At 37.6% G+C, this 12,295-nt stretch overlaps 1 protein-coding gene across 2 annotated transcripts in view; it reads left to right on the top strand.

Moving 5' to 3' along the window:
* The window catches only part of LOC124858744 (carbohydrate sulfotransferase 15-like), a 30,046-nt gene that overhangs the window by 14,090 nt on the left and 3,661 nt on the right, over positions 1–12,295 (top strand). For both annotated transcript variants that reach the window (XM_047350937.1, XM_047350938.1), the window contains exons 2-5: positions 4,337–4,918; positions 6,379–6,718; positions 8,340–8,483; positions 10,999–11,155. In XM_047350937.1, coding sequence (XP_047206893.1) covers positions 4,454–4,918; positions 6,379–6,718; positions 8,340–8,483; positions 10,999–11,155 — 1,106 coding nt within the window. In that variant the 5' untranslated portion in view covers positions 4,337–4,453. The remainder of the gene's footprint in view (positions 1–4,336; positions 4,919–6,378; positions 6,719–8,339; positions 8,484–10,998; positions 11,156–12,295) is intronic.

Below are 12,295 nucleotides of genomic sequence, written 5' to 3'. Positions count from 1 at the left end.
TAAAAACAAATGTTTCTACAACAATATATATAATCTGCAAATGAAGCAATATGGTATTTCTTGTCCAAGGAATGAAGAGGATGAAACTATATGACACAAACCGCTACAAAGTTTGAAGCTTCTGGATTGAAAAGAAAATTAATAACTTTATAATTATTTTGCTTTGCTAGTAGTAATAGTCCCTTCAACCTTTTTGATTCATACTGAAACATCATAATCTGAGTATTAGATGTAGATAAGATTCGATGACATAAGATGCAATTTGTTTACCTGTTTTGAATTAATAATATTATCATAGATGTGCCAGAGTCCTTGCCAGACTGGGGCTACTTTGTGTCATTTAAAAATAAACAATCTGAGCAAACAGAGATTACATGCGGGGTTCCTCAGGGTTCCATTCTCGGGCCACTTTTATTAAACATCTACATGCTCCCACTTGCTCAGATTTTTGAGTATCATAACATCTCTACATGTGGCCAAGTCACTTACAGTCATTGATTGTGTCTATAGTATCAATCAGTAAATGGGTCAAAATTTCCTTCAGCTTCCTTGAGAAAAAAATATTATGAGTATTTCAGAACTAAAGAAGTGGAGAAACCATTTACTTTCTATGCTCCTCAGGTCTGTATCACTGGTAATACTAGGGGTCATTTTTACCCCTATAAGAGTTCAAGCCTCACAAACTTTTAAATTGTTTGCCCTATGTTTCTTCATGACTTTTCCTAAAATTTCTCAATTTACGATTTCTTCAGTTATGGGATGTTGGTGAGCTAAAATATGAGTTATGACCATTTATACCTAGATCTGATACAGAGGTAAAATGCTGTGTGCTCCGCTGTAGTGCTACCAGTTTAGTCTTGCTATAGCAAGTGGACTGCAGCAGAAACAACTGATGGGGATACTGATGAATGTTATACAGAAAAAAAGGTTTTTGACTGATATATTTTTAGCATACTGATTGAAGGATTCTTGTAATATGTCCATTTGTAATACAGACAGGTTTGACAGGACAATTTTTAACTTTTAGTAAATATTTTGACATATGACATAAGACCAGTAAAAAAGAAAATTTTAAACAGAAATGTCAGGCTTCTGAAAAGTATGCTCATGTTTTTACACTCAATATGTGGTTGGGCCTTTTGCATGAATTACTGCATCATGCATTGTGGCATGGAGGAGATTAGCCTGTGATTTTGCTGAGGTGTAATGAAAACCCAGGTTGCTTTGATAGCGGCCTTCAAGTCATCTGCATTATTGTGTCTGGTGTCTCTCATCTTTCTCTAGACAATACACCATAGATCCTCTATAGGGTTCAGGTCAGCCAAATTTGCCGGCACATCAAGCACAGCAACACCATAGTCAACGAACCAGCATTTGGTACCTTTGGCAGTGTGTGCAGGTGCAAAGTCCTGCTGGAAAAAGAAATCAGCATCTCCATAAGGTTTGCCATTAGAAAGAACAACAAAGTGCTCCAAAATGTCCTGGTAGATGGCTGTGCTGTCTGTGGACTGAAGAAAATCAAATCGACCAACACCAGCAGATGACATGGCACCCCAAATCATCACTGACTGTGAAATCTTTACAATGTACTTCAAGCAACATAAATTCTGTGCCTCTCCACTCTTCCTCCAGACTCTGGGACCTTGATTTGCAAGTGAAATGCCTATTTCACTTTTATCTGAAACGAGGAGTTTGGAAAACTAAGCAACAGCCCAGTTCTTTTCTTCTTAGCCCAGATGCTTTTAGCCCATGTGTAAGATCTGTCTGTGTCAAGTGGCTCTTGATGTGCCGACTCCAGTCTCAGTCCACTCCTTGTGAAGCTCCCCCATATTCTTGAGTGGATTTTCCTTGCCAATCCTCTCAAGGCTATGGTTATTGTTTTGCTGGTGCTCCTTTTCCTACTGCACATTTTCCTACAGCCCTGTGTGAGCAACCGGCTTTTTTAGCAATGACCTTTTGTGGCTTACCTTGAGTGATCGTCTTCGTAACATCTGTCGAGTCAGCAGACTTCCCCATGATTGTGTAGGCCATAATATTTTTTTAATTAGTGTTATGTAACACAATTTTCAAAAAGATTGAATTTGTGGTTTTCATATCAAGAAGCCATATTCATTGATATGGCTTACAGGTAATTACAGACAATTGAAATGACAAGAAATAAAGGATTATAACATTTCACTCTACGTGTAGTGAATCTATATAAAATATGAGTTTTACTTTCTGTAGTTTGGGAAAAATTAGGCTTCTGAACCTGCAAATAGCAAGGACAATGATTAGACAACAATGGGAATAACAGCTTAAACATCAAATGCACTATTCCAGCAGAGCAGTGACCAGAACATGGCTGGTTGCCACTGTGAGTATTGTATAGTGTTGCAGTAAATGTTGCAACATTGAAAATAAAATGTTCTCCAAATCATGTGAGCAAATAAAAAAAAAACAAGGCCTGTTAAGTAGAACACAGCAAATAAAACCACACAAATATAAAGAAAAGGAAGTGCACATGAGCGATCATGTTTGTCGGATATATAGATAAGCTACTAAATATTGTATGTGTGTTTCTGCAATTGTTTAAAAAAGTTTGGAAATGGCTCCTTTACTTTCTTGGTTTCAACCCAGTTTCCTCTATTTCAAACTACGTCAATGAAACATAACACAGATGCCTCAATTGCATCTACTGTAGCTTTGTTACATTTTCAAATCTTCTGCTTATATTTTCATTTTATATATATATATATATATGACTATATATATTTTCTAATGAATTGTATATTAACTATAAGCGTAGTGTTGGATTTAGGACATTTATGAATATAATCAATGACACCTCAACTCTAAGTTGTAGTACTTCATTATGAGTTGCTTTCTGTGGCATTTTAAGGAGGGCATCTCTGTCTTCTGATATTTCATTAAATCAGGCCCTTAATACCTCTAGAGGGATCCGAAATAAGTTCTCCTCTCAAGCCCAGCAGCTACCCAAATAGGCATGAGGATATGAGAATGGATTTTTGATAAATCTTCTCAGCACTGTCCCATTAAAGCATCTGCAGATCTGTGTGAGAGCTTTCTGTGTGACTTTACAAGACTTTTTTCAACCTCCTTTTAACATCACATAAATTCAGACCTTGCTTTAGTAACCCAGGTAATAGAGTTTTTCCATATTTAAAGTTGAAACAGAAAACCAGGAGCAAAAAAACCAAAAATGTTAAAGACTGCCTGTCATGCCTTTATGTTATAGCCATGGTCGCTGCTACGTTAACTAGATTCTGGTATGATAGGCTAATAGAAAACCAGCTAAAGACACTAAATAACCTCTGTCTAATTCAATGTGTTGATTATGAAACTGAAAAATCCATTTTCGATTTAAATATTTTTACTTGATATCATGCTGATTCAGAGCAAACTGAAAAACAAAGGATGATATTTGCACTTGGACCCTGTACTACAAATCAAGTTCCTAACATATCTAGATAATGTTTTGAGAGATTTGGCTTAACCAACCCTTAGGTTGAAGAATATACTTTAGTGGTACTACACAGCTGGCTAAAAACCTTGTAATTCAACCCTGGGTTGCTGACACTGGATATATGTTAAATAGCAATACAGGTGGAGCTGGAATAAGTGGCAAATGAACTGAAGTATTATAGCACTTTTCGAGTCATACAGAATAGTCGAAGCACTTTTACACTAGAGTGACTTTCACCAAGCTGCACTCATAAGCGTGCACACATTAATACACTGATACGCAGATCGGTAGGTTATTTGGCATTAAGTGCTTAGCCCAAGGACACGTCTACAAGTGGCGGAAGAGGAAGGTGGAATCAAACTATTTCTTTTTGACGGCAAGACAGATAGTCTTCAAGTGAGCCATGGCCACCCCAGAGGCCAGTCCCAATGAAGAGTCAGGAATAAAGCTGGCCACATGCACATCCTCCTGTATTAATCCTCGTTGTTGTTAAACACTGACCTTAAAAATAATATTTGCAGGTTACCAGAGTAAGGCACTTCACAGGTTTTGATAATGGCGTGCCATTATTATGCAATTTAAACATTTACCACTGAGCCAGGCTTTGTGGGCAGGGTACAGCCCTCTCCATTAGGCAACAGATCTTTATATAGCAGACCACACACACTGCAGGTGTGTTATAGAAATGCATGGTTTTAAACGCAAATACGAATGCATGAGACTAAAAATAAAATTTCTTTAAATAACCCATACAAAAATATTGCCCTCCCTGTTTGTGGTAGTAAGGAATATTGCTGAAGGACTTTTAGGCAGCTAATGTTGCTTTTTGGTTTTCTAGCCATGTCTTTAACACCTGTTTCTGTTTTACAGGAGGACCTTTTTACTAGTGGTGGACTCATGTAAAATGAAGACAAATGAGAAAGTGGATGTTAAGACAGCAATATCCCGGCTTCCTTTTCCACGTGCCTGCTCTGCTTCTCTGCCAACATGTCTCTAAAAGACAACCAACATGGAAGCAACACACACAGGGACCACAGGCCCCACAATTTGCCCCTGACTGACAACTTTGGGAAAAGATCTATCAAGACGTTTCTGGACTTCAGGAACACAAACACGCTTGAAAGTCTGGACATCAAGGGGTTCCTAGTGTTGTGTTTAGTCAACCTGACATGCGTCTCGAAAGTCAAAGTAGTTAGCCTCCTCGTGGGTTTGATGCTGATGTTCCTCATCACGGCTTCGTACATACTGATGTGGGAGAGAAAAGGACTTTTGCTCTCTGCCTTTCCCCATCCTTTCACACCTGTGGTTGTCACAACCAGCACAACAGCTGACATTTCTCTGGACAAGAGTTTAATTGACATGAAAGTGCTTGTAGAGATAATTAACTGCAATGAGCAGAACACATCCAGGAAGGTACCCGATAAAAAGGATGTCATCAACACAGACCCACATGTAAGTCTGAGGAACATTTTGATATGCATTAGCCAACTAAATAATTTAAAATATGTTAATTCTATAGGAACAGATTGCACAGAGCCTTTAAATGTATTGTTTAACTTTTTCACATTATTTCATGTTATAACCACAAACCTCATCATATTTTTGAATTGTTTTCATGTGCTTGACCAACACAAAGTAGCACATAATTGTGAAGTTGAAGGAAAAGAATACATGGTTTGAAATTCAGAAAATGTGGCATGCATTGATATTTAGGACTGAAAAGTTGAAACCTTTGTGGTGTTTCAACTACCAGCTTTGCACATCTAGAGACCAAACATGTTTCCTATTCTTCTCTGCAAAACAGCTCAACCTGGCACTATTTTTAGGGTTGTTGTTCTGCTAGAAGGTAAACCTGCACCCAGTCTCAAGTCTTTTGCTGCCTTTAACAGGTTTTCCTCCAGGATTACCTATTTATTTAGCTCCATTTATCTTCCCATTAACTCTGACCAGCTTCTCTATCCCATCTGAAGAAAGGCATTCCCAAAGCCTGATGCTGCCACCACTATACTGCACGGTGGGGGTAGTGTTAGTTTTACATCATAGTGTTTTACTTCTGGGTCAAAAAGTTACATTTTGGATTCATCTGAGCTGAGTACGTTTGACATTTTTGCTAGTTTGTGGCAAATTACAAATAATTCCGCTTATATAAAAGGGAGATTTGTGGAGTGCACAACTCTCGAGAGATTCTTGACTGAGCTGTAGATCTCTGTCATTCCTTCACAGTCACAATGAGGCTCTTGTCTCTTCTGTGATTAATTACCTCTTTGCCTTGGCAAAATGCATAAAATGTTCAAGGGGTGTGAATACTTTTGCAAGGAACTGTACCCATCATTCAGTAGATCATAGCAGTGAAGAACTAGTCAGCAGCAGCTTCTCCTTGGAATAATCCCTGCAGAAAATACCTTTTTGGGGAAGCTTATAATGACCTGTTTTTCTAAGCGACACACTCTCTCTAAGTATTGCTTTAGGGTTCCCTGTAATAATCTCTAGTATAATATGCTAATACTGTTCTGCTCATTATAGCCTCATTATAGGTTTCCATGTACAGCCCACACTACTGCAGTGTTTTTAGAAATATCAATGACAGATGCTGCAACACGTCTGAGTCATTAAGTTAAATAACAGTTAGTCTTCTGTGTCAGGCATGTATCAAAGTGAAAAACAGTCATACAAACATGGCCAAGTAGGTGATGAGTAATCTAGAGTAAAGCTGCAAAATCCTGTAATATAACCCTTCATTTTAAATGCCTGATTTTGATGTTTTAGTCATGGAAATGTAAACACAAGCCAACAGGTATAAAGATAACAGTGCCTCGAAAAAAAGTACTTTAATATTAGGATTTTATACAGTGTCAAACAGAAGCCTTTATTTTGCCCCCATTCTAACTGCATATTTTATACTTTTTCTTTAGTTCTTTTCAGTGATTCCTGACCATTTCCTGCCCCATATCAAGAGCCCATGCTGGTACCAGGAGTTATCTAGTGATATTGGCACAGACCCATACAAGAACAACCACTTCAGTCTACGTTCAAAAAGCTTCAAGAATGTGTGTGACCACATGAGAGCCAGATTCCATCAGCACGTTTGCAACATAGACGGGAAACTCTTTCGCCTGCGCTGCTTGCCATACTTTTACATTATAGGCCAGCCAAAGTGTGGCACAACAGACTTGTTTCACAGACTCTTGATGCTTCCAGAGGTTACATTTAACACCATAAAGGAGCCACACTGGTGGACCAGGAAACGCTTTGGTGAGTCTACAAGGATCTGGATCTGGAAGTGTGATTCTAACATTTGCAATACTGTGGTTTAAGGAAAAAATTACAAAAGACTCATACATGTCAAACTGTGTGAGATTCATATTATAAAATCTTGATAGTGTCATATTGTATGATGGAAGATGCTGTAATTTGTGACTTATTTGCAGCAGAATTGCATCAGAAAAATCTGACAAAAGTAGAAGAAAAATAGAACACCCCTTATTATTGTCCTGTTACAGGAGCAGTCATGCTTCATGGTTTGCAAAGGACATATTTGACACCTCTTGATAATCTTTGGTAGTGAAAGAGCTAAATCATTCAACTCTAAAGAAGAGGGTCTTTTCGGAATTTCAAAATACAGTGGCTTAAAAAAGTATTCATACTCTTTGAACTCTTTTACATCTTGTCGTGTTACAACCACAAACTGTAATGTATTTTATTGGGATTTTGATGTGATAAACCAACACAATTGTGAAGTGAAAGTAAAATGTTGACATTGGAATGTTTTGCTCACTGTGAAACAGCCCTAACTTTGATTGAATGGAAAGCATTCTTGAGCAGCAATTTTCAAGTTTTGCCATACATTTTCAATTGGATTTAAGTTTGGACTTTGACTGGGCCATTCCAACATATGAAAGTGCTTTGATGTAAACCATACCATTGTGGCCCTGGTTGTATATTTGGGATTCTTGTCCAAAACATGCACGAAAAAACATGAGTGTTTTTTCATGTAGGCAAATAAGTTTGGTCTTATAAGATCAGAACACCTTCTTTCACATGATGCTTTGTTGCAAATTTGAAGTGTGACTTCTTATGGCTGTCTTTTAACAGTGGCTTTGGTCTTCCCAGCCTGTTATAATGGCCAGACTTGTGGAATCTCAAGATTCATTGAAGTTCTTGGCTCTAATGTGTGAAAATCTGGAAATGGTTGAAGGGGTCTGAATAAGTTAGGCACTTGGATCCCCTAACTGCTAATTCAGTCCTCTAACTTAACTAGTTCTGGACTTAAAAATTTAAAACAGTCATTGAAAATGCAGCCAGATGCAGTATTAAGTTCATTTCAGCATGCTTTAAATATTAAAAATACTAGCATTAAATAAACCTATGCTGATTCTATGTTTAGTTGGATTGTTAACAGTCCTGCAAGTTTTCCAACTCTTACTGTTTCTTGTCTTTAAACCATTAATAATAATTCAGTTGAGACAAATATTTCTTTTGGCTACATTTTTAGTCATTTGAGTCATTATAAGCAAAAATATAAAATGTTAAAAAAATCCAAATGAACTTGTGGCTTAAATGAGACCTTCTGCATCTACTCGACATATACAGGTTTTTCACAATTTTTTTCCCCCTGGAAAGTTATTGTCTGGCAGGACATACTACATGTTAAAAGAAAATCATAATTCAGTGTGTTTATTTGAACATATTTAGCACATACAAAAGGGAAAAGTTAGGTTATACTATAGAATTTGCATGCATATGCCACTAATCACTGGTCTCCATTTAAAATTTGCAACAAAGAAAGCTTGGCTTTGTTTATTCAAGACATTCTTTGGCAAAGCAATTCAATAATGAGCTTATAATGAGGGCTGTTTTAAATTTAATTCTGCAGGTTACATCCGTTTCAAAAAAGGCTTCCAGGAGCATTTTCCGATTGAGGATTACCTGGATCTGTTTGACATGGCAGCCATAAACATCCAAGAAGGAATCAGTGGGAATTCATCCACGGAGCAGCATGTGCTTCAGATTATAACAGGTGAACATGTGTGTGTGTCTATGTGTGTATGTGTGTTGTAGCATTTGTCACAGTGTAAGGCCCATTTTTCCAACATATACTGTGTTATTAGGACCCACTGCTCCTTATGGGGCCCAGACCTGGGCCTCATGAGAAGAAGTGCTGTTTTTGGGTTTGGGGTTACGTTTAGAACTAAGATTTGAATGGAGTCTAGGTTAGGTTTAGGGTTAGGTGTGTTCTGGTAATGGTTAGATAGGGTTAGGGTCAGGGTTTGTCCATAGAAATGAATGGAAAATAATGGAATGCAATGCAAAGTTCTTGTAAAGATATAAATGTGTGGTGAGTGTGGTTGTGTGTGTGCGGGGTGGGGGGTGGGAGGGGGGTTGTCACTGTGGTTGAGTGAGGAGATTAAGAAAGGTTAATGATTTTTGTATTTCAAAGAAAAGAATACATCTATCCTTCTGTTGTTTATATTTTAGGAGCCTTAGCTCTTTCATGGCAACATTTTAAATCAGGTTTCTTGTTAAACGTTTTCTTGCAGTATTTTTATGAAGCACATTTATTTCAAACTGTTGACATGAAACTCTGAGTGAGAATAAAAAAACAAACATAAAACAGAAAACCTGAGAAAAGATTGCCCCAATTGTTAATGCATTGGAATAATTTTCATAAGAGCAGCATCAAATGCAAAACAAAAAAAATAGACTAAGACCAAAACTGAAAAAAATATTGAGTGAATATAGGAGAGTGGGAAGTTTAAAATAAAATTCATCAAATTAGTCAGAGCACATTAGTTAAATGCATTGGTGAAAAGAATTGTGTTTAGCATGTTGGCTTTTAAGACATTACATTAGAGGACATCATCGTGCTTGAAGGCAATCTCAGCCTGAATTCAATCAGTAGCTGCTTAGATCTATAAAATTATTAAAAAATAATAATATTCATCTCTTTTTAAAATGCTTATACATTTAGGCTACATTCACACTGCAGCCAAAGGCGGCCCAAATCCAACTTTCTCATGACAGTCAGAAAGTCCCAATTACGATCTTTTCACCTCCAAGAAATCCAAATTGTGCCAATTCCATACGTTGTACTAAATCGGATATGTATCCGCTAATTTCCAAAGCGTCCTTCTCAGAATGGTCATGTCGCATTTTATTCGTGTTTTACATCATTGTCCTGGCTCCGACTACGGCTCCACACAGACTTCTCTACAGAAGTAGCAGTCACGTCTCCACCAAAGACTATTGCTAATAGTTGTGCTCTCTTTTTTCTTACTTTTCTCCGGCTTGTTATGATGTGGTCATAATATTGTCGGCTTCCATTGCTCAACTTGACACAGGGACACCGGCATCCATTATTACTTCTGGAAACAGTGTTCTGCTGTGTGGTGTCTACATTCTCTTTCTGCCCATGCAGGTCGCTTTGGGGTCATTAATCGTTCAGATTAAAGTCTGATGGTGGTCGCAATTAAATAGTAGTGTGAACCACGATGCAAAAATGAATCGGACTTCAGGAAAAATCGGAATTGAGCATCAAGACCTGCAGTGCGAATGTAGACAAAGGCAATAATACTTTTCTTTCTTACAGTCAAATGTGAGAATTGAAGATAAAAAATGTTCTAGCGTGTTTTTTGTCATTATTTTAACAGGAAGAACAACATTTTACTGTTCTTCAGCCAGCAAGGAAATTTTGCTGGTGTTGCAAATGTTAAACTTTTTTAGTTGAATGCAATATTTCAGACTTCTTGGTGCTTATAAATCAGTTTATAGTGAGAGGTTTATGGATCTCTATAGATTGTGTTTTTACCTCACCCTGTTGGACAATAAACGTTGTCTTTGATTCTTTTTATGTCCTTGTTTTCATTAGAAGTAAAGAGAGATTCTCAAAAATGTTGAAGAAATAAAATGAAACCAGAGAGGATAAACAGTTCTCACAACTCAGTCCAATAACAGTGATACTGTAGAGCAAGGCACAAAGACCAGCTAGATAAATATTTCTCCTGTTAGTTGGGATATTTTATAGTGTAAAATAGATCTGCAAAGCAATATAAGAGTGTGAACAGACACTCAAAAAGCTCTGTTTAGTCTCTTAACTACTGTCCTGTGCAACAAATATTTCACCCTTACAGATCCCAAATACAGCAGCAAATCTACAACAGAATGACTGAAAATAGCAGAATAAAGTTGTTGTAATGCCCCAGTCAAATTCCAAACTTCAACTGCATTGAAATTCAGCAGTGGGACTTTGATAAAGCTGTGCAGAAATAAACGTCTTGCAAACTTGAATGAATTGAAGCAATTTTGTAAAGAGTAGTGGGCCAACACAGTTATCTGAGAGAATGATAATGTCATACAGAAAATGTCTGCTTTCATGTTAATGCTGCTCAAGGTGGTACCACAAATCACTTAATCACAGTGCAAGTAGTTTTTCCCATGACTGTAACTGAATTGATTTACTTACCATTTCTTAGTGAATTGACGTTAATAAAAGTTAACTGCATTTAACTAAAATGCCTTTAAAATCTGTTTCCCAGGTGAAGCCAGTGCATCCACAATGTGGGATAATCAAGCCTGGAGCTATCTCAGTGGATACGAGGAGCGGATAGGACCTCCCTTCCTGGCTCAGGATTTCATCCATGCAGTCCAACCCGGTGCCAAGATCATCATAATGCTCAGGGATCCAGTGGAGAGGTAAAAAAAAACTCCTTTCACTTAACAAAGCTTTTCTGTCATGTGTCATTGTTGCAAAACAAAATGAACTATTTCTTCTGATTAAGAATCGCTCCTTCATCCAGTACAGTTTAAAGTGCCTGTGACATCGAATTTTCATGATAAATCCAATTACATCTACTGAAAGGAAACATTAATAAATATTTTAAAAAGTAAATTCATGCCACAGAAATGAACAGCTGTTGAGATACTGTATATGGTCATAAATTTCACTAAAAAGGCACTTCCAGACTACTCCTCTGTGCTCTTTTATGATGTAAAAGGGGAACCCCGGAACGTAAACGGACTGCTGCTACAATGGCCAGCAACAGACAGCAGCGAAGAATCGGATATTTCTTTACATATATTTCAGTCACTATCAGAGAGAGACGCAGCAGAGTCAGAGGAGGAAAGACAGCTGTCATCAGATGGCAGAGCACAAGTGCTGCAGCGTGCAGACGGCCATCTGATTCGACCAGAGTCTATTTTTGCCAGATGCCGGGGCACGACTGGAGTCAATATGCATGAATCATACCTCACCATCAGGAAACAGAACGAGCGCAATATCCGGATTTTTAAAAATAATTTACTAAAGACGGATAAATAATATATACACACACATATATTTATATATACACGTGTATATGTTTGCAGTTGTTAACTTTAGATCAATCAGTTAGATTTAGATCAGTTACTGGGTTAACTAAGGTATTATAAACTTAGCAATTAAACATTAAATGCACCAAACTAATCAACAAATATACCTTCGCTGCACCCTGTGAACTTACCCATTGTAGAACTAAACACATGAAAATGCATGAAACGAAAAGTGAATCAGTTTAACTGGTTTAACTTCCACAGAATGAGTTGTTTTGAACTTGCTACCACATTTATCACTGGCTTTTATTGTGTGATCTGCGTCTGCTTCTTGAAGCTCCTCCTGGCTTCGCAGTAAACCACAGCGGACCGGAGCAGATACAGTGTAATCCAGGGTTACAGTATATGTAACCCATGCTGCTCACCGGAGGCGAAGTGAGCAGCATGGAGCAGTATTAGAATCTTTTGAAGTTCTGAGCGCTACTCTGCCGGACAGGACACGGTTAAAAAGAAGAAAAAAAAAAG

This window comes from Girardinichthys multiradiatus, chromosome 22 (genome assembly GCF_021462225.1).
Source record: "Girardinichthys multiradiatus isolate DD_20200921_A chromosome 22, DD_fGirMul_XY1, whole genome shotgun sequence".
Taxonomy (NCBI): Eukaryota; Metazoa; Chordata; class Actinopteri; order Cyprinodontiformes; family Goodeidae; genus Girardinichthys; species Girardinichthys multiradiatus.
This window is presented reverse-complemented; position numbering and strand designations above follow the sequence as displayed.